At 41.3% G+C, this 22637-nt stretch overlaps 1 protein-coding gene across 2 annotated transcripts; it reads right to left on the minus strand.

Annotated features, from left to right (window-relative positions):
• Positions 1-1712: 1712 nt before the first annotated feature.
• On the minus strand, positions 1713-22610 carry dcph1 (damage control phosphatase 1). 2 transcript variants are annotated; one of them, XM_080200100.1, is made up of 5 exons: positions 22542-22610; positions 14651-14756; positions 11124-11365; positions 9176-9341; positions 1713-2855 (listed from the first exon to the last, which is right to left on the minus strand). In XM_080200100.1, the coding sequence occupies exons 2-5, from the start codon at positions 14678-14680 to the stop codon at positions 2079-2081; spliced, it is 1215 nt and encodes a 404-aa protein (XP_080056226.1). In that variant the 5' UTR covers positions 14681-14756; positions 22542-22610; the 3' UTR covers positions 1713-2078. The 2 variants fall into 2 exon arrangements, with proteins under 2 accessions (XP_080056226.1, XP_080056225.1); XM_080200099.1 differs by having other exon boundaries at positions 22510-22602.
• Between the last annotated feature and the right edge of the window lie 27 nt (positions 22611-22637).

Consider the following 22637-nt stretch of genomic DNA (forward strand, 5'->3'; position numbering starts at 1 on the left):
CTAGCACTTGAGAGCAGTGAGCAAAAGGCTGGCAGTATTGGAAGACAGTTAGAAAACTATAGACAATTTATGTATTAAAATATGAACACTTGAAAGATACAATTCAGGGAAAGCGGCATAAAACATAAAAGGGAAACTTTCCTTTGGAAAGAATGTTAATGTATTGACTATAGTTGAGCCTCAGCTGATGTCAGAATCTGTCTGCGATACTTTGAATCGCAGCAGTACAAGCTGGGTAGTTCAAGGCAGACAGCATACAAAAAGACCAGCAGGCTGAGTTTTGCAACAATGAGGCTGGGATGAGATTGAAGGCCATCCATGAAAATCAGTCATGGATGTTTCATTTATTTTTATTTTATTTTTTATTATTTTTATTTATTAATTAAATTTATTGAAATATACAGTCAATTGTTTTAACAGTGAAATATGGAAATTATTCAGTGTTTTGCATGTATTATGTTAATGGAAACAAGTCTGCCCTAGTTTTTTTTTTAACATCAGTATCCTACTGCAATGTCCAGGAGGGAAGAACAAGAGTAATTCCATCTCATTAGTCAGCAAATAGCTTTACAGTATTAAGATCTGTGAGAGCACGTATCTTGCGGTACTGCTAAGATCTCAGTTTATCTTGTGTCACCATGTGATGGATTGTCGTGTTCAATTTGCTGTGTTACATGGAAACATAGAAGATAGGAGCAGGTGGAGGCCATTTGGCCCTTTGAGCCTAGTCCATCATTATGATCATGGCTGATCATCCAACTCAATAATTTAATCTTGCTTTCTCCCCATAATCTTTGGTTGTCCCAAGTGCTATTTCCAGTCCCCTCTTGAATCCATTCAATGTATTGGCATCAATTACTTCCTGTGTTAATGAATTCCACAAGCTCACCACTCTTTGGGTGAAGAAATGTCCCCTCTATCCTAAATGGTCTACCCTGAATCCTCAGATTGTGATCCCTGGTTCTGGATTCCTCACCATCAGGAATATCCTTCCTGCATCTACTCTGTCTAGTTCTGTTAGAACGTTATAAGTCTGTATGAGATCCCTCCCTTATTCGACTGAACTCCAGCGAAAACAATCCTAATCAATCTCACCTTATACATCAGCCCACCACCCCCAGAATCAGCCTGGTAAACCTCCGCTGCACTCCCTCGAGAGCAAGACCATCCTTCCTCAGAAGAGGAGACCAAAACTGCACATAACACTTAGGTGTGGCCTCATCAAGGCCCTGTATAATTGTTACTGTGAACCACTGCTGTTTAAATAGCCTTGCGGATGATTTAACACATGATTCATAAGCCAAACGATTTTCAGACCTTCAATACACCATAAGCAGTGTCGCAGAAAGTGGTTTTACTATGAATCCATCTAGTGGGTAACTCGCGTGATTAGATTAGGCAGCCATTTTACACGCTGCCTGATTTTACTTTCCACTGAACTGAGAGTGTAAAATGAGTAGCTGATTTGATCATACTGTTTCTCAGAGGTTAAAACAACTCCATAGTCTGGTACAATTGTGTTCTTCATCCTAAAAGGTTATATGTTAAAACAGGTATACATGGTGATACACCTTTTGCAGTCATTTATCAGTTCACGTAGGAAAGAAGCCAATATACATTTCACTCTAATTCTATTTGAATACTTACTTGTTGATCACCCCAGTATCTGCTAAATGTTTACAAAAATGCTTGAAATAAAAGCATATGTCATGTCACCTCCAGCAATCATTTTAATTTTGAATGAACACATATTTCACAAGGAACTGATATTAAAATGATTTGTCGTTAATCATATATTAGTGACACTAGAGTAGCACTTCAGTTTTACATAAAGACATTTTGTTTTCTGCAGATTACGTCCAGGTAGATTCTGCTATTTTCATAAAACATTCCTGAAATAAAGCCCCCTTCACTCCCGCCTGCCTCAAAAATCTAAATTATAAAATTCTTAGACCATAACATTCTTAAGATCAGTATGTGTTCTGTAAACAATAAAGAAGCAAGCTGACTGTTACAGAGCAGCCCAATGATCAACGAGACAGACTGGCTGATACACTGTGCAGGTAGCTTTGTAAGCATTATTTTTGGTGAGAGTTACTGAACTGAATCACGGCATATCGTCCACTGATCATCCATTCTGCATCAGAGGCTGCCAGCTGTTCACCTTGTTCAGGCTTTAAGCCAACCTGAATGTCAGCTTTCAGTGTTCTCAAGCTACAAAGTGGTGCTGGTTGAAATCCACGTAGGGCGGTGTCAAAGGAAACAGTATGGCTCCACTTTCTGTCCCCTGTTAGTTTCCTATAGTTCAGGTCTCCCTTGAAAAAGATCAAATTTGACTTCTGCAATTCAGCATACAGGTCATGTGCAACCAGAGGCATGTCACAAAACTCGTGAGGGAGGGTCCAGAAAGGATGATCGTGATAAACCCAAATACCTCGCTTCATATTATTTTCCCACATCACACCGCATCTGGACAAATGCGCATGATTGGCTGCCTGCATCTGCTTCAGTGTCCAATCAAAATCTTCCTTGGTTGTATCCGAAACGAACCAAGGCATGCTTTTGCCATGAAAATGAATCACGTTGGCCAGTTGTGAGGTAATGAGAAAATCCGCCAGTATCAGGTCTGTCACCAGCTCAAATCCTGAATTGTCAAGGACAATATCTATTCGGGAGCATGTTGTTTTTGAGGTTTTGTTTCGCTTGCTGTTAATGAGGAGTTCCCAAACAATTTCAGCATCATCTACCAGGATGTAGGGCTTCAGAGATTCCAGAGACATTAGTGGATTGAGCTTTTGAGAGTTGTCCTGGCCGCCAGAAATGGAAAGGTCACATCTGTTTCCCCACAGTGCAACCTAGATTTAAAAAATAACATTATAAGCTACCAATATTTGCTTCTCACAGCACAGGGAGTTAAAACGTTGACGAAGTGTCCACAATAACTGCAGAAACATTATTTCGCACATTAAGAATATACTTCCTTCTGACGAAGATGACAAGACACAGGAATGACAGTGAAAATATTCACTTTGAAGTGATCCTTGATTTAATACTGTGCAACTCAATAAAGTAAAAAGTCTGACAACACCAGGTTTTAGTCCAACCTATTTATTTGATAATATACTCACAAGCTTTCGGGGTTAGTCCCTTCGTCAGGTGAATGGAGAGTTCTGGCCTCAGACAGAGCATATAAAGCACAGACAGTTTAGAGATTACTGATTAGAATGCGAATCCTTACACCTAACCTGCTGTTCAAGACCTGAAGTGGCTGATAATGTGAGTGGAAGGAGCACTATCAGCCACATTATCAGCCACTTCAGGTCTTGAACAGCAGGTTAGGTGTAAGGATTCGCATTCTAATCAGTAATCTCTAAACTGTCTGTGCTTTATATGCTATGTCTGAGGCCAGAACTCTCCATTCACCTGACGAAGGGACTAACCCCGAAAGCTTGTGAGTATATTATCAAATAAATAGGTTGGACTAAAACCTGGTGTTGTCAGACTTTTTACTGTGTTTACGCCAGTCCAACGCTGGCATACCCACATCATGACAACTCAATAAAAGCAGGTGACAGTGAATCATAGAATCCTACAGCACAGAAGGATGCCATTCGGCCCATCAAGTATGCACCGACCACAACCCCACCCAGGCCCTATCCTCATAGCCCCATACATTTACCCTAGCTAGTCCCCCTGACACTGAGGGGCAATTTAGCATGGCCAATCCATCTAACCTGCACATCTCTGGACTGTGGGTGGAAACTGGAGCATGACCTAAAATTTGTATTCATTTAAAAAAAATTGAATACTGCAGTGAGAAAATGTTAAGGAAAATCAATTTTTAATAGGGCATGTTTATTGCCATGATGCCTCAGAAATATGAAAATAGTGATTTGTAATCAGAAGCATCACAAATGGACATTCCACTTGGCCCACATCTTTTCAAAAAATGGTTGATATCATAAATGGACTTAGAACACCTTAAAAGATCACTTGTTAAAATTTAAAGTTTATTTATTAGTGTCACAAGCAGGCTTACATTAACACCGCAATGAAGTTACTGTGAAAATCTCCTATTCACCACACTACAGCACCTGTTTGGATACACTGAGGGAGAATTTAGCATAGCCAATGCACCTAACCAGCACGTCATTCAGACCGTGGGAGGAAATTGGAGCACCCGGAGGAAACTCACGCAGACGCGGGGAGAATGTGCAGGCTCCACATAGACAGTGACCCAAACTCAGAATCGAACCAGGCTCGTGGAGCTGTGAGGCAACAGTGCTAACCACTGTGCCACCATAGCGCCCTTTTGAAATTTTTCCCTCTTCCCTACCATTCCTAATTGACAGAAGAACCATGGAAAGGTGTTCAAACTGTATTTGGTGAGTTATATATGGTTGAAAGCTCCTTGAGACCCAAGTATATTATTAGTCATTGGTGCATTTTTTAAAATTTATTGGTCTATTTGAACTTTCTGGGCCTGGGGAATTTGCAAAGTGATGCGTTCAGTACTGTCCAATAAATCCCAATTCAGAACACCGATAATCTGTTTGGAACAGCAACTGAGATATACATAAATTAATAAGACATCGAGTTAAATATCAAGGCTATGTTGAATGCAATATTGCAATCCACGAAGACAGACTGCCTCAGGGTATTTCATTAATTTGATAACTACCTGCCCAGCTTTGAATTTTGTTTGTAATAATCTGTTATTTATGCAGCTTCTTTTCCAAAAATACTTCTTTATTGTGAATGTAATTTTTAAAAATTTATTCATGGGGCATGGGTATCACTGGCTGGGCCGGCATTTGTTGCTCATCCCTAGTTGCCTTTGAACTGAATGGCTTGCTTGGACATTTCAGAGGGCAGTTGAGAATCAACCACATTGCTGTGGCTCTGGAATCACATGTAGGCCAGACCAGGTAAGGATGGCAGATTTCCTTTCCTAAAGGACATTAGTGACCAGATGTGACAAATAAATGTATATTTTTTAAGTTGTATTTTTATTTATATGTCTTCTTGTGTTAAGGAGAGTAGAGTGATTTCAGTTTCATGTTGGTGGGGTTTATGAGTTTTGGTGTCTTGGGTGTTTTTTTCCCAAAATCATGAAACCTCAAACCCTTTTTTACCAATCTCTTTAACTTCTAACTCATAACCCCACCAACATGAAACTGAAAACACTCTACTCTCCTTAACATAAGAAGACATACAAATAAAAATACGACTTAAAAAATATTCATTGGTTGTCACACCTTATTCACTAATATCCTTTAGGGAAGGAAATCTGCTGTCCTCACCTGATCTGGCCTACACGTGACTCCACAATAATTCACCAGAAGAAACCACTGGCAACTCTTCCAGTCTCAAGTGAAAAGCCTGTTGGTGAGGGTGGTGATGAGTAAATCTTCACTGGGTTATGTGTCTGTAAAGGAATTGTGATGATACTGTGCCTTCAAGGAATGTATTTGTCATGTTCCTATGTAAGATATGTTTTAGCAGATTTTGTGTATTTCTGATACAGTTTTGTCTGTATCCAGCAGTCCAGTATTGTTATTGTAGCAGCATAATTGCTCCTAATTGCTAGAATGTTTGTTTTAATCTGGTCTGGTGCTTTTACTGGTTCCCCAGGGGTAGGACTTGATTAGGTTGATTGATAGGTAAGGTCACATGACTGGTGGGGCTAGGCATACATACAGAATTCAAGCTTCGTTGCTACTTTGAGTTGTTGTTGAACAATTGAAGAACAGTGCCTCTCTTTTTCCCTCTCTGAAGGGGGAGATTGGAATCTGATAGGAATTAACTTTCTTTCTCTGCTCTCTGGAAGCTGCAGATAGATGTATCCCTCTCCGACTCTGAAGACTGGGAACTGCCAGAGACTAGGTTCACGTCTCTGAAGTTCTGCTGTTTTGAGGATATATCCTTCTCTGGGAACTGCTATCTGGATCTCTGTTCATAAGTGTTATAAGGCTGGAAATCTAGCACTACATGAGCATACTAGTTTTTTATGTTAACTAATTCTGAAGAAGGATGTATGTCCATGTGGATATTGCTTTAAATTGGAACTATAGAGATTGTTGGTTGTTAAGAATTATGCTTTGTCATGTTTAAGTATTTTAATTGGTAAAAGTTATGCAAATTCATTTCAATAAATTCTAACTATGTTCTTAAACAAAATTTGTTCTGATTCTTATGTTCTTATGAAACACCTTATGCTCACCCAAATGCCAAAATTAAAAGTAAAAGTTGGGGTCAAGGTTAACTTCATAATATACCTTGGAGTTTCTGGTCTGGCCCCTAACAGATTAGTGTGATTTGAATCATTTTCTTGTGGCATGGACATCTTTCTGCTTTTTGTCTGGTGTAATATAGTTAACATTTCTTGTTTCATAAATGTTTTATTCTTTATGTTAAAAGTTCATCAGCAGTCTCCATTAGTTCAGTAACATTCCACCATGGTTTCGAAAAAAAGTTAGCATTAATCAAGCCAGGTTTCACTCTAGAATCTGACTTGTCCAGTGTTATCAGCTGGGATTGTAAGAAATGAAAAGTAAAGCATCTCCTGCTGATCTTCCAGATTGTTTCTCAAATTACAAAATATAAATTTCAGTGGTGTTGATAATTTATCCACGGTTAACTGTTTTGAACAAGTGGGAGTTAGCATTTTTCTGGGAATTTCAAATTTGAAATTCAGCTGGAGACATCAGTAAGACAAAAAATTGGCTGAGGGTTAATCTGCACCCATTATATGAGTGGCTGTAACTGTGGCATAAAACGCAACACTTTTTAAAATTTCAAATAATACTAAAAATGCATCAGATCGTAAAGCATTTATCACGCTGCATCTTAGTGTATCCTGCCCTTTTCACCTCTTCTATCTGTATGTAGCATCTTTGGCAGATGCCTTGAACACAGGGGTAGGAAAAGTCTGACTGATCCCTAATAACTAAGCAGCCAATAATAGATTAATAGTGACAAGATTGTTACAAAGCATAGAAATGACGGCAAATGGATGTATACAGATACATGCAATCATATAAAAATGCATCTATAATAGAATCATACAACCCTACAGTACAGGAGACCATTCAGCCCATCAAGTCTGTACCAACCACAATCCCACCAAGGCCCTATTCCTGCTGATTTTCCATATTCTTTCTGAAATTACAAAAGATAAATTTCAGTGGTGTTGATAAATAATTTATTCACGGTTAACTGTTTTGAAATGGCGGAGGTGATAGTGGATGCCTTGGTGGTTACTTTCCAGACGTCGCTGGATTCCGGGGAAGTGCCAGAAGATTGGAAAGCGGCTAATGTTAAGCCGTTGTTTAAGAAGGGTGCCAGGCAAAAGGCGGGGAATTATAGGCCGGTTAGTTTAACGTCTGTTGTGGGTAAAATGTTAGAATCCGTCATCAAGGAGGAAATAGCGAGGCATCTTGAGGGGAATTGCTTGATAGAGCAGACGCAGCACGGTTTTGTTAAGGGGAAGTCGTGTCTGACAAATTTACTGGAGTTCTATGAGGATGTGTCTAGGGCGGTGGATAGAGGAGAGCTGGTGGATGTGGCCTTTCTTGATTTTCAGAAGGCGTTTGACAAGTTACCTCACAAGAGGTTATTGCAGAAGGTCAGGGCACATGGAGTTGGGGGTAGGGTGTTAGCGTGGATAGAGGACTGGTTGTCAAATAGGAGGCAGAGAGTGGGGGTCAATGGGTGCTATTCGGATTGGCGGTTGGTGACTAGTGGAGTGCCTCAGGGGTCGGTCCTGGGGCCTCAGCTATTTACCATTTATATAGATGATCTGGAGGAGGGAACCGAGTGTATGGTGTCGAAATTTGCTGATGACACCAAGATTGGTGGAAAGGCAAATTGCGCGGAGGGTGTGGAGAGTCTGCAGAAGGATCTAGATAGGCTGGGCGAATGGGCCAGGAACTGGCAAATGGAATTTAATGTTGGCAAGTGCGAGGTGGTCCACTTTGGTAGGAATAATGGTAGGAAGGATTATTACTTACATGGAGAAAAACTGCAGCAGGCGACGGTGCAGAGGGACCTCGGGGTCCTTGTGCATGAGTTGCAAAAACCCAGCTTGCAGGTGCAGCAGGTGGTCAGGAAGGCGAATGGGATGCTGGCCTTCATAGCGAGGGAGATTGAATATAAAAGTAGGGAGGTCTTGCTGCAGCTGCATAGGGCATTGGTGAGGCTGCAGCTGGAGTACTGTGCTAAATATTTTTAAGACGCGGGTTGATGGGTTTTTGATAAGAGAGGGGATTAAGGGTTATGGGGAGAGGGCGGGAATGTGGAACTGAGCCACGACAGATCAGCCATGATCTTATTGAATGGCAGGGCAGGCTCGAAGGGCCAGATGGCCTACTCCTGCTCCTATTTCTTATGTTCTTATGAACAACTGGGAGTTAGCATTTTTCTGGGAATTTTGAATTATCTAACAATAATCTAATAAACAATATGTGTACTTACCTTGCTAATCCCCCTGACACTAGGTTCAATTTAGCATAGCCTATCAACCTAACCCACACATCTTTGGACTGTGGGAGGAAACTGGAGCACCCGGAGGAAGCCCACGCAGACATGGAGAGAAAGTGTAAACTCTACACAGACAGTGACCCAGGATGAATTGAACCTGGAACCCTGGCACTGTGAGGCAGCAGTACTAATCACTGTGCCACCATGCTGCCCCTTCACCTCAAGAAAATTATATGAATGACTACAAGGATACAAAGATGAGAAATCTGGTGGTTGCTGTCAGTTATCTACAATATTAATCATAACTTTACAAACACTCATATCGTGGCACAATTGCTTTTTAGGATTTATTTTGTGACTTTCTCTTTGGTGTTGGTGAGATTTTGTTTATGTGAACTGTGCATCAAAATGAACCCCGGAAGCTGACTCTAGCAAGCATCTTGTACTTTGAAGCTATCTTGTTGATACTGAATGAAAATAAGAAAATACTCAAGTATCTTTCTTTCCTAATGCTTAAAAAACTTCACCTTACAGACTTTGTGTGGCACTGAGCAACAATGCAAGGGTCTGTAGATCCAAGTGAATCACAGATCAATTATTGCATTGTACAATCTGATATTAGCACTCCACCTTCAACCTTAGTAATAACTAGATAAATACAAATATGTACACGACTCATTTATTTAAGGCCTACCTGCATGAGCAGCAGAAATTCAGCTTTGAGTTGAGTATCCTCAAAACATTTTATTTTCTTTTTCATTTCTAGAAAGTAGGTGCAGATAACAATGATAGCCTGTTGCGATGTGAAGAAACTTTGGGTCTTTGCTTCATTAAATACATCAAAATCACACATGGGAGGACTGCAACACAGTGAACATAAAAGTAAATTAATTTACAGACTTTACAGTTTGAAGTCCAACATTTCCTTGATCTTTAACATCATTGATTCTTGCTGATCTCTTGTGGGATTGTTCAAACAAAAATAAAAGCTTATATTTATTTACACACATTATTAACATAGAGAAACTTCCCAAGGTGCTACACAATCAGACAGATATGGCACCTATTACATCCTCAAGATATTGCAAAGATCTTCACAACCAAGAAAACACGGAGACACAAGCGTTTGCAAATGCCACAGAACTGTTACATTGGTTTTGATGTGGAGATGCCGGCATTGGACTGGGGTGGGCAGTGTTGTAGGTAAAATAATACCTCTGAGACTGTTAGTGAGTCAAAATACAGTGATTTTTATTTCAAAACTCTAGCATTTATTCCAGAGTTTTGGGGGAAACTGGTTCCAACCACGACTACCAGACCTCTCATAGAACACAAACACAAGTGGGCATTTATACATTATGAGGTCCAGCAGCAATCACGATTCAAAGTTCCAATTCCGGCCAGACCTTCAGGTCTTCCTTCCTTGGTCGTGATTCAGTCCCAGATTGTCCTGCAGTCATGACACAGTCTTCGATCTGATCACGATTCAAAACCCTTCCGCAGCAGTACCGGCATCCCTGTCTTTGAAGTTACTTGTGCGATTGTGGCTGCCCCAGCAGGCCTCTTCCTATTAAAAGCCGGTATCGCGATCTGCCATCAGCAGCTGTCAAAAGCCAGTATCGTGAACTATCATCTGTGTAACGATGTCCAACTAACACAAATAGATCAGATTTGCAAAGTCTACAAAATAATAGCCGCATTAAACCATCTGCCTTTGTAAAAACGAGAGTTAAAGCATGTAACACATGAACAAATAACTTATATTACTCCCAGGAGCAGTATAAGCTTGAGAAGATCAGTCATGATGAAGGGTTGTTTGTGACATATTCTAGGTACAAAATCCATTAATCCTTTCCCTACTTCAGGCAGATTTTCACAGTAACTTCACTGCAGTGTTGATGTAAGCCTACTTGTGACACTAATAAATAGAAAAATCAGTAAGAAGTCTCATAACATCAAGTTAAAGTCATAGAGGTTTGTAGCATGTAAACAGGCCCTTCGGCCCAACTTGTCCATGCCACCCCTGGAGCACTGCTCCTTCATCAGGTGAGTGCCATACTAGAGTTTCACTCACCTGATGAAGGAGCAGCACTCCGAAAGCTCGTGGTTTCAAATAAACACGTTGGACTTTAACCTAGTGTTGTGAGACTTCTTACTGTGCATTAAGAGAACAGGGCATGACTTCAGAAGGATAAAGATCAGTCAATTGAGTAGATTGATGGCAGATGAAATTTAATGAATAGAAAGAAAAGGTGATATGTTTAGGGAAGAAGAGTTTGTACAAACTCAATGGGAAAACTTTACAAACAGAGCAACTTAGGATTTCAGATACACAAATCTTTAAAAATGGGAGAACAAGGTAATAAAAACATTCAAAAGTGTTGCAAAGACACCATACGAATGCAATTTCCATCTTCAGATCTTTATATTCTAGACATGATGGGCAAAATTTTCCCATCCTGCCTGCCACGGGAATCGTAGTGGGCAAAACACAGACTATGCAAAGGTCCATTGACCGCGGGTAGGATTTCCCAGCCTTGGGGCGAGTGTGGCCAGAAAGTCCTACCCAATTTTTTCAAATGAAAAGTTATGTAAGTTTTTAAAACTTTTAAATTTATTTTTCAACAAATTGCTTCACTCACTTGAGCTGTAGTGACTCATGAATGCGACGGTACATGTAACACTCCATGTACAGCCAGGCTGATTTAAACCAGCTGGGGCTTTCACCTGGATCCAGTTTAGCCTGTTGGTGTTCCAGGTATTCATTCCACAGGTCAGCATCAGGTAATCCATCTGTAAGAGGTAGTGCTGGCTTGTCAGTTTGCAGCTCATTCCGTAACTTAGACATAAGGAAGATGGCTCTTTTTTCTGCCTCCACACCTTCCTAGAAAAACACACAGCATTATCTGAGATACATTCAGGCAAAACACATTCAGACAAAATCATCACAAATTAGCATGTTATTCTTTGAGAAATACAATACAAAATAAAACTAACATTTTTATATGGTCATTTTAAAACAAGTTATAGTTTAACTATTTCTTGCAAAACCTGATCATTCCACCCAAACGAGCAGAGAAATGATGATAGCATATTAATCCCACTGCTTTAGATAACATATAGCCAAGTAATCACACTGCACAATAGTTTTAAAGTTTATTTATCGTTGTTACAAGTAGGCTTACATTAACACTGCAATGAAATTACCGTGAAAATCCCCTCGTCACCACACTCTGGTGCCCGTTCTGGTACACTGAGGGAGAATTTAGCATGACCAATTCACTTAACCACCATGTCTTTCAGACTGTGGGAGGAAACCAGAGCACTCAGAGGGAACCCATGCAGGCATGGGGAGAACATGCAGACTCCACACCAAAGTGACCCAAGCCAGGAATCCAATCCGGGTTTCTGATGCTGTGAGGGAGCAGTGCTAACCACTATGCCACCATGCCACACCCATAGGAAAACAGCATTTCACCCATTAGGTTTGTACTAGTTGTGTTCCAACAAGCTTCATTCAATATTCTCTTTTAAACCAATTTTTTTAAACTTTAACTGCTACATCAATGCTTATTTATTATTCCCATTGGGATGACTGCTATGTTTTATGGGCTGCAGAGGGAGCCAGAGGTTATGGGAGGCAGACAAAAAAGTGGGGCTAAGATCACTATCAGATCAGTGATGATCTCAATGAATGACAGAGCAGGCTCAAGGAGTTGAAAGGCCTACTCCTTCTATTTCTCATGATCTTGCGATCAGAGATTTCCTGATATTAGAGGAGAACAAGGAACAGATCTCTAACTAAATTCCATTATTCAAGTTAGATTTTCACTATAGTTCAGTGCTAACACTTTTAATGGGAGTTAGAAAGTTCAAGCCCCAGTCTGACAATTGAGTGAAAAAATGTAGATTGACCTCTAATACTGCACTGTCATAGGATATCTTGCAAATGAGATATTAAAGTGAGGGCCAGTCTACTTGTTCAGATGGATGTTAAGGATGCCAAGGTCTTTTTGAAGAATTGCAGAGCATCTTGGCCAACATTCGTAAGAACATAAAATTGGACTGTCAAATCCATTCTGCCATTCAATTAGAGAATGGCTTATCTTCACCATGATTCCATTTAACTACATTCTCTCCTTATCCCTACTTGACAAAAATCTAACAATTTCAGTCTTGAAAATTTCAGTTAGCCAAGCACACACAACCATGAGGGGAATCAAGTTCCAGATTTCACTCCACTTTGTGTGAAAACACGCACCCTGATTTCACTCCTAAATGCCAGCTATAATGTTGAGATTATGACCACTTGGTCAGGATTCCTTCAACATGGGAAAAGCTTTCTGTGTATCGGCTCCAACAAGTCCTTTAATAATTTCAAACACCTTGCTAAGTTCAACCCTAATCCTTCTGAACACCAAGGAATATAAAACAAGTTTATGCAATCTGTCCACTTAATTTAGCATTTTAAATTTACATCATGTTTGGTATCAAAGGACCGAATGTACGGTCGGCAAATTTGCTGATGACAGAGATAAGTGGGAAATTAAGTTGGCACTGTAAAGTCTACAAAATCATTTAGACAGGTTAAGTGAGTGGGCAAAAATTTGGCAAGTGGAGTATAATGTGAGAAAATGTGAACTTGTCCACCTGGCATAAAAATAAAAAAAAGCAGTCCATTGTTTAAATAGAGACTGCAGAACTCTTGGTGCAGAGGGATCTGGGTACATGGACCACAAAATGCTAGTATGCAGGTACAGCTAGTGGTTAGGAAAGCAAATGGAATGTTGCCATTTATTGCAAGGGGAATTGAGAATAAAGGTAAGGAAACCAAGAGAAAATGCTGGAAAATTTCAGCAGGTCTGGCAGCATCTGTAAGGAGAGAAAAGAGCTGACACTTTGAGTCCAGATGACCCTTTGTCAAAGCTAAAAGGCATAGAAAGTGGGAGATATTTATACTGTGGGGTGAGGGAATGAAGGATGAGCCACCAAAATGAGGGGACAGGCTGCTAATGGCAGCTCATAGAGAGAATAGAAGGTGTGAATGGACAAACAGCAGAGAAGCTGAAATCAGAGGGCAAGCTGTGACAGATGAAGATATAGGAGAAGGTGAAGATGGGTGGGACAGAGGTAAAATTGAGAAGGGGGGAGAAAAGTTAAGAAAAGGGGGAGAAAATACAGAAAAACGTGGGAAGGAGAAGAATAAAGGAAGGCAATAAAGAAATAAAAGGTAGAGAACAGTTAAAAACTAAATAAGATGAAAACAAAGGGGTCGAGATAGGGTAGAGCTAATCATCTGAACTTGTTGAACTCAATGTGCCGAGCCGGAATATGAGATGATGTTCCTCCAGTTTACAGTGAGCTTCACTGGAACATTGCAGCAGGCCAAGGACAACCATGTAGGCATGGTAGCAGGATCATGTGTTAAAATGGCAAGCAACGGGGAGGTCAGGGTTCTGAATGCGTGCAGACTGAAGGTGCTCAGCAAAGCTATCACTCAGTCTACATTTGGCCTCTCTGATATAGAGGAGACCACATTGGGAGCAGCAACTGCAATAGACCAAAAGAGGTGCAAGTGAAATGCTGCTTAACCTGGAACGAACGTTACAAATGTTGCTACAACTGTATAGAACTTTAGTGAGAGAGCATCTGGAGTACTGTGTAAAGTTTAGAGTCATCGTACTGGTCTCCTTACTTAAGGAAAGATAAAACTGCATTACAAGCAGTTCAGACAAGTTTCACTCAACTGATTCCCAGAATGAAGAGGTAATTTTATGACGAAAGGTTGAACAGGTTCGGCTTCTATCTGTTGAATTTAAAAGAATGAGGGGTGATCGTATTGAAACAAAGAAGATCCTGAGGGGGCTTGACACAGTGGCTGCCGAGAGGATTTTCCCTTCTTCGGGAAGTCTAGAATTAGGCAGCACAGTGGAAACTGGGTAGTTGAATATATTCAAGGCTGAGTTAGATTTTTGATCAATAGTGGACTTAATGGGAATGGGGAACAGACAAGAAAGGGGAGTTGAGGTCAGAATCAGATCAGCCATGATCTTATTGAGTAGTGGAGCAGGCTGGATGAGCCAAATGGCCCACTGCTGCTCCAAATTCTTGTGTATTCATTCTGTCCCCCTTCCAAAGCCAATATTCGTAAAATTATATTTCAACCCACCTGTCCATATTTCTGAAGAAAGTTCTCCATATTCCGATGCACTGTGTCAATAGCCTTAGTCAGGATTTGTGGAAGTCGATCTTTCACAGTGAAGTATGCAAATGACCTGGAAAGAGAAATGAATGTCAGCCAGGATACACAGCTACAGAATGCAAGAATCTAGCATAATTTTTTTCATTTTGTATAATCTTAGGATCACACAGAAGTATTTCCTGCAATTTTAACATAACTGACAGATCTCTCAAATGACTGATGTTATTTTACTGGCAAATGCAGTGGACTTCTGTGATGGGAAAGTGCAGCAAAGAACAAAATCTATAGTATATTCCATACCATCATCCCAACTGAAACATGCTGCTGTTCAATATAATGTGCAATGGCATGTGCATGTAATTGCAAAATTGAAAGCATTAAACAAATTCTGATTTTGCACATTTCTGCTCTGATATATGTGGACCTGTGTTCAAGTTCAGCCCGTTACAGAGTGGTGAAATTTTTCTCTGCCAGAAGGTTATGTGGGTTCTTTACAAAATAAATTTGACCAATTTCACAAAATTGCCTGATTCAGCAACAATAGAGGACACACTCAGAGATGCCCAGGATGATGAAGTAGACATATGAGGTAGACAGCATTAAACTGAGGTCCCATCTGGCTCAGGCGGATGCAAAAGTTCCCACACTATCCAAAAGTGCAAGGGGGGGACCGGATCAATCAACATGACTGAAACAGGTCATTATCACATTGTTGTTTTTGGGACCTTGCTGAGCACGTATTGATTGTTTTCCAACATAGTGACTACATTTCAAAAAGTTGGCTAGAAAGTGCTCAGAGGAGTTAAGTAAATTTAAGTATTTTACATAAATTTAAGTATTCCTTACAGCGATTATAGATACACGGCTGTTGCTAGTGATCGGACATCCATTTGAATTCCAGGACAACAGCCTGAGCAAATAGCAGAAATGTTTCAAGCTATGGGCCTGAAAAGATATAGGTTGGAATTATCTGGTCTTGTGCATCTCGCCACTGCTGCAAGCGAGAACACAGATTTTTGGCGCTCAGCCAAAACTCCATTCACTTCAGCTGGACCAGAGAGTCCCAGCCGCAGGCAAGGTCAGAGAATTCCAGCCATAATTGCCACAGAGCTGAGTGAAATGCTCAATGAAACCCGCTCACATTGGAATGTCCGCATCTCTAAGATAATGTTATTCATGCCTCAGATTTAGAAGGTTGCTCCATTTCAGAATTTGAGCATAGGCTAGGTTGAAACATTGATGTAGAACTAAGGAAGTCCTCCATAGTTGCTGGTGCCTGTCTTTGAGCGGAGATGCTAAACTAAAACCCCAATTCAGTTAGATATAAATGATCCCATGGCATCGCTGGATTAATGCGGATATGCCGGCGTTGGACTGGGGTAAACACAGTAAAGCGTCTAACAACACCAGGTTTAAGTCCAACTGATTTATTTGATTGTAAATTCACTAGCTTTCGAGTTACCCTCTTCGTCAGGTGAACTTTCGTCAGCTTTCGTGTTACCCTCTTCACCTGACAAAGAGGGTAACTCGAAAGCTAGTGAATTTACTATCAAATAAATCAGTTGGACTTAAACCTGGTGTTGTCAGACCTTTTACTATCGCTGGAATAACACAAACCTCTCACACCCTGGGAAACATTTCTCTCTCAATCAACACCAAAACTGGATTAATTGCTTCTTGCATCTCACAGGGATTGCAAGATATCTCTCTGTGCCTACATAACAATTACTGCACTTTGACCATAATTTATTACATTGATTTTGAAAACATAAATGTCAATTAAGTACTAACTTTAACAGTTATAAAATCTCGCAAGTAAAAAACAAAATCAGACTGAGTTAATTAGCTTGAGCATTCTGTTCTGCGTACTGACAAAGAAATCTATGCTGGAGATTTTGCTAGCTCTAGACTTGACTATTCCAATGCACTCTTGGCTGGCCTCCCATTTTCTACCTACAGTAAACTTCAAAGTTCTGCTGCCATGTCCTAACTTGCACCAAATCCTGTTCATTTATCATTCCTATTCTTGATGTACTTTGCTCCCCAGTTACAAAAATCTGGATTCTTGAATTAAAATCCCTCAATGACTTTGTCCCTCCCTATCTGTGCAATACTCTAAAGTCCTACAGCCTTCCAGAGATACCTGTGCTTCTCCAATTCTGGCCTCCTGAGCATCCCTGATTCTAATTGTTCCACCATTGGTGTCTCTGCTTTCACATGGCAAGGCCTTAGCACTCTGGAATTCCCTCCTTCAACCTCTGCATTGCTTTTTCTTCCTTTGGAATGATCATTGTAGAATCCCTACAGTACAGAACGCAGCCATACAGCCCGTCAAGTCTGTACCGACCATAATTCCTCCTTCTGTACTGTAGGGGTTCCATGATTCTATGAACCCTTTTGAAATCATGGGTTTTCAAATCTTACAATTTTTTAACATTCATCATTAATATATCAATAAGACGTAAAGATTCCAAGGGCAAAAGATTAAGTACTAAAAATTAGGGCTGCATTTCCACATAGTCAATGGGTGGAAAATATATCCTTGATGCCCAAGTGTTTTTGTTTGTAAAATGATGTCAATGCATTTCTGAAATCATAGAATCCCTACAGTGCGGAAAGAGACCATTCAGCCCACTGAGTCTGCACTGGCTGACAGAGTACCTTATCCAGGACTTTCCCCCCACTCTATCCTCGTTGCCCCACACACTTAACATGGCTAATCCATCTAACCTACACATCTTGAGTCACTAAAGGGCAACTTACCATGGCTAATCCACCTAACCTCCACATCTTTGGACTGTGGGAGCAAACCAGAGCACCTGGGGGAAATCCATACAGACACGGGGAGAATGTGCAAATCCCACACAGACCAAGGCCAGAATCGAACCCAGGTCCCTGGTGCTGCGAGGCAGCAATGCTGACCACTGTGCCGTGCTGAGGTTTCAAAACGTCAAGAGGCTGCTAAAAAAAGTGCCAGTTTTTTTGTCTTCCTAACATCAATTCTAAAAGAGTAATTATTCAAAATACAGTCTCAGGTAAGGGTTGCCAATAAACAGTCGCATTTGTAATGTGGCCAGTCTGGAAAATGACAGGATGCAATGTGCTGACTAAACTCCATTTTGCTGCAGACAGATGGTTGGATCTACAGTGTGGGAACATAACCCCAGAGAGTAAAACAGTCGAAAGGTCATCCATTTCCTCAATAAATAAATGCAGCAAGCCAGGTCAGCGCTACCACACTATTATGGTGAAAACATTCCAACAATTCCACCTGCAAATCTGTTTTCCTTCAAAAATAATTGTTTCTCTGTCTTTATTCTTTTTCTTTTTTCAGATTATTTTAAAGGAGCAAGCTGCCTTGAAGTGGTCAGCAGCAAAATCAATGCTTGCAATTTTAATGAGATGCCAAAAGTGGCAATTTATTTTTTAATAACATAAGAACCAAAATCAGCATTCGGTATCATACAGTAGCTACTATGTCAAGGTTATCTGAACAAAATGAACCTTAAGAGTACATTCCCATCCACCTACTACATGGTCTCATAACCGAAAGATCATGTGGTACAAGATATAATCACTTTTGAGTGGCCCATTGATCCAGAGATGAGTTCAGTTCATCTATTAGTGTCACAATTAGGCTTACATTAACACTGTAACCAAGTTACTGTGGAATTCCCCAAGTCACCACACTCCGGCCCCTGTTCGGGTACACGGATGGAGAATTTAGCATGGCCGATGCACCTAATCAGCATGTCTTTCGGACTGTTGGGGAAAACTGGAGTACGCAGAGAAAACACACGCAGACAAGGGGAGAACATGCCGACTCCACACAGATAGCAACCCAAGTTGCCACGGTTCCGCCCAACAGTGAAAGGTGGGAACAATGGAATGTTGCATATTATCAATGCTAATAATGAAACTAAGACTTCTACACATTAAAGCAACTTAGATGAAGTTATGCAGTATGATCAGACGTAACTACAATAAAGACAGTGTCAAATGATTTGACATTGGAATAACCAGGTAAGTTAAAGATCTTCTATAAGCTAATGCTACCTCTAGCTCTTAATGAATACTAGCAGTTAGCGTTGTGTCTGAATTACTGTATAAAAAGGGACAAGTCTCAGAAGACACTGGCTGGGAGTATTTCAAGGCCAGAGAAGCGTGTGTCAAGTTTCATTGCCAGGATTTTGTGCAGACGTTTATATTTTTAGAACCTCATCATTTTCCCTGGAAAGGTGAATTGCAGAAATAATGATATCACAGCTGAGCAGTTTCAAATAAAAACCATGGGTGAATCTGATGTGGGGAGGGGGGGGGGGGGGAGCACACAATCAGGTGAGATGGTGGCAGATTGGGACACTGCTATATTCCTGCCCCACCCCATTAAAATCCATGATACCTTCTGCCTTGCCACCAACTGAGGCACTGTGACACCCCTATCCTGCAAAACCCCCTCTGCCATCACTTAAATCCGGTCCGGGTCACTCTGTGATCCTGGGATGTGATTTCAGCAGCAAGCACCACTCCCCTGGTGGCGCTGCTGGCAGCTCTGAGTGGGCCTTCTCATCCTTGGCTCCTGATCTCAAGGAAGGCCTGCCAGTGGTCTCTTAATTGCCTGACTGGCTCATAATTCAGTGGGCCTTCCCCAAAGGCGGCAACACTGGTCCCTCACAGGCTCTCCAGTTGATGGCTGAAGCGCCCCATCTTTTCCATTAAACGACACAAAGACCCACCCACCCAGAGCTGCGCTGCCAGCAGCGCCACCAGGGGAGCTGGTGCCTGTTGCTGAAATCACATCCACCAGAGTCCCAGGATCGCAGAGTGACCCAGGCAGGATTTAAGTGATGGCAGGAATCTTGCAGGAAAGGGTTATAGAAGGGTCAGTAGCAAGAGCTTACAGCCCCATCTCCCACTTCTCAATGCTGGGTCCCTCAGTCCTGCCACGTATGCTTTTGAACAAGGAACCTTCCTGCAGCACTCATTCAGTGCATTTTTGCAATACTCCAGGAATTGTGTCCAAGAAATCTTTCACTCATTCCTTTCACAAATGCATAACACATTCTGCAATGAAAGCCTTCCTGCATTATGAAAATATAGTGCCTAAGTACTGTCTTTTCTAGCTCCCCACCAAATGCCTCCATCTTCCTTTAGAGAAAATCCTTTATCACTATTATAGATTTTCAGTAGTAAAATTAATTGCCTAGCCATATCTGAATAACAGATAAGGAATTTCCATGCTGCAATTAGTTTTCAAAAGGATATTGCGTTAAATAGAATTTATTTTTTAATTCAACATCTGTACACCTTCAACTTTAAAAATCATTTAATCCAAGCATATTACTTTGGAGTTGAAAGGCAAGCACATTGTTCCAGTCAAGATGGGATGAGACTTTGAGATGAGTGTTCTCATGCACTCAGCAATACCATTGCCTCCAAGTGTTTTGGGGAAATAGTTTGGCTCTTTTATTACAGATGGTCATTGCCTAGTACTGGTGTGACACAAATATTACTTGCCACTTTCTCAGCCTAAGCCTAGATGTTGCCCACATCTTACTGATTACCACATTGGCCTGTTCCATGCAGAGGAATTGCAAACATAGTTGAGCACAGTGTAATCATCAGGAGACAGACTCATTTCTAACCTTACAATGGAGGGAATGTCATTGTTGGAGCAGATGAAGATAGCTTGGCCCTGAATGTAGCCTTGACCAACACCTGCAGTGATGACCTGAAGCTTTGATGTTTGGCTTCCAATTACCACACCCATCTTCCTTTCTGCTTTGTATGAATCCAGCCAGAGAGTTTTCCTGCTGAACTTCAGTTTTATGGGGGGCTTCTCAATACTACATTTGGTCAAATGCTGCCTTGACATTAGATGAAGTAACAGTGTGACCCAGATGCAAACCATTTTTGGATAAAGGCTGTAATGTAGTCTGGAGTTGAGTGGTCCAGATGGATCACAAACAGGGCATCAGCAAGCAGTTTATTAGTGAAAAATGTGCCACTTGATAACACTGCTGTTGATTCCTTTCTCCGCATTGTTTGTTTATGAGGTGGAAATTGACCCAGTTGGATTTGTCCTTCTTGCAATAGGAACGTGTGAACAATTTTTCACATTATTGGTTCGATGTTAGTGTTATAGCCTAGTTAGGGGTATGACTAGTTGTAGAACACAGGTCTTCAGCGTTACAGCTGGAATGTCATAAGTCCATAATCTTAGCTGTATCCAGTACACAGTTTCTGTCACATGAATTGAATAAAAGACAGGTATGTGATCGTGGGGACCTGTGGAGAAGGCAGAAATGATTCATCCATACAACAAAGTGAATCTAGATGGTTGCAAATGCTTTAGCCTCATTTTTGCACTTAAGTGCTGCATTGTATCATCACGAAGGACAGCGATGTTAATGACTCTCCTTGCCATGTCAACATTTTTAACCAAGACTGAGGCAGGACGACAAGAGTTTGATCTGGTCTATTGGTCATGTTTTGCTATCCGTGGCAATATCTACCACTGTTTAGCAAGCACAAAACACAATGTTACAGCTGCACTAGTCTGGGATATTTTTAGATACATCTAGTGTTACTCTCCACACATGTTCACATATAGGTTCTACACATCTCATTGAACTAGGGTTGTATATAATTTTGCTTCTGCCCCACAGCACTGCATGGATTTCCTGTTTTGAGCTGCTGGATCTTGACTTAGTGTATCCCATGCAGCACAGTGATAGCACCATTTGACACAATGGAAGATCTCTTTGTGATGTTACATAGAATAAATTAACATACTGTAAAGAACTTCCTAAGGTCATGAGGCACTATCTTAATGAAAATCTTTTTTCTACATTGAAATCTGAACAAGCAGGGGAAATATAGATTGTACCAGATTGCACAAAGTAAATTTGCCCCTCACCTAAGGTGGGGTGATCCTCAGGTTAAATCACCACCAGTCCGTCCTCCTCTTCAAAACGGGAGAGCAGCCAGCTCACGGACACCACACCTACTTTCTTTCACCTTCTTCGATTGGGGAAAAGATCAAAAATCTGAGGTCATGCACCAACTGACTCAAGAACAGCTTCTTCCCTGCTGCCATGAGAATCTTGAATAGGGGGCGAGGGGTGACTTGAAGTTTAATTATACTTTATTTATTAAGTCACAAGTAAGGCTTCCATTAATGCTGTAATTATGTTACTGTGAAATTCCCCTAGTCGCCACATTCAGGTCAATGCACCTAACTAACATGTCTCTCAGAATGTGGGAGGAAGCCCAGTAAGAAGTCTCACAACACCAGGTCAAAGTCCAACAGGTTTATTTGGTACCGAATAAACATGTTGGACTTTAACCTGGTATTGTGAGATTCTTACGGTGCTTACTCCAGTCCAACACCAGCATCTCCACATGAGGAGGAAACCCATGCAGACATGGGGAGAACGTGCAAACTCCACACAGATAATGACCAGAGTCAGGAATCAAGCCTAGGTCTCTGGTGCTGTGAAGCAGCAGTGCTAACCACTGTGCTGATCCATACCTTATACGTATATAAAACGATGGAACAAAACTTCACAAACTCATGCCCCATAGGACCACATCGGAGGATTTCTCCTCCTCAATCGCCAGCCTCTCTGTAGACAATCAGTAGATTTGAATGGAAATCCTAGTAAAGACTATAGCAATACGATTCATAAAAACCCTATAGTGCAGAAGGAGGACATTCAGCCCATCGAGCCTGCATCGACAACAATTCCACCCAAGCCCTATGAGGAACGGGGGGGGGGGGGGGAATCGGCGCGCGGTACAGTCGGTCCTTCCTAACTACAGACCCGGTGTATTTGGCCGAAAGCGAGTCCGGTACCTCCACCTGCGGCTTCGCCAAGCCCGGCCTCGCCGCCATCTTGTCGCACAGCCTCGCCAACGGGCGGGGGCGGGGCTCAGGCAGGAAGTGACAACA

This window comes from Carcharhinus amblyrhynchos, chromosome 12, assembly GCF_965287045.1.
Source record: "Carcharhinus amblyrhynchos chromosome 12, sCarAmb.v2.hapA, whole genome shotgun sequence".
Lineage (NCBI taxonomy): Eukaryota > Metazoa > Chordata > Chondrichthyes > Carcharhiniformes > Carcharhinidae > Carcharhinus > Carcharhinus amblyrhynchos.

Coding starts and splice junctions, on each gene's coding strand:
- dcph1 (XM_080200099.1), bottom strand. CDS start 22,580: ATGGCGGCGAGGCCGGGCTTGGCGAAGCCGCAGGTGGAGGTACCGGAC. Junction 14,757..22,509: donor CTTTCGGCCAAATACACCGG/GTCTGTAGTTAG, acceptor TTCTCTTTCCAG/GTCATTTGCATACTTCACTG. Junction 11,366..14,650: donor TTCTTCAGAAATATGGACAG/GTGGGTTGAAAT, acceptor GTGTTTTTCTAG/GAAGGTGTGGAGGCAGAAAA.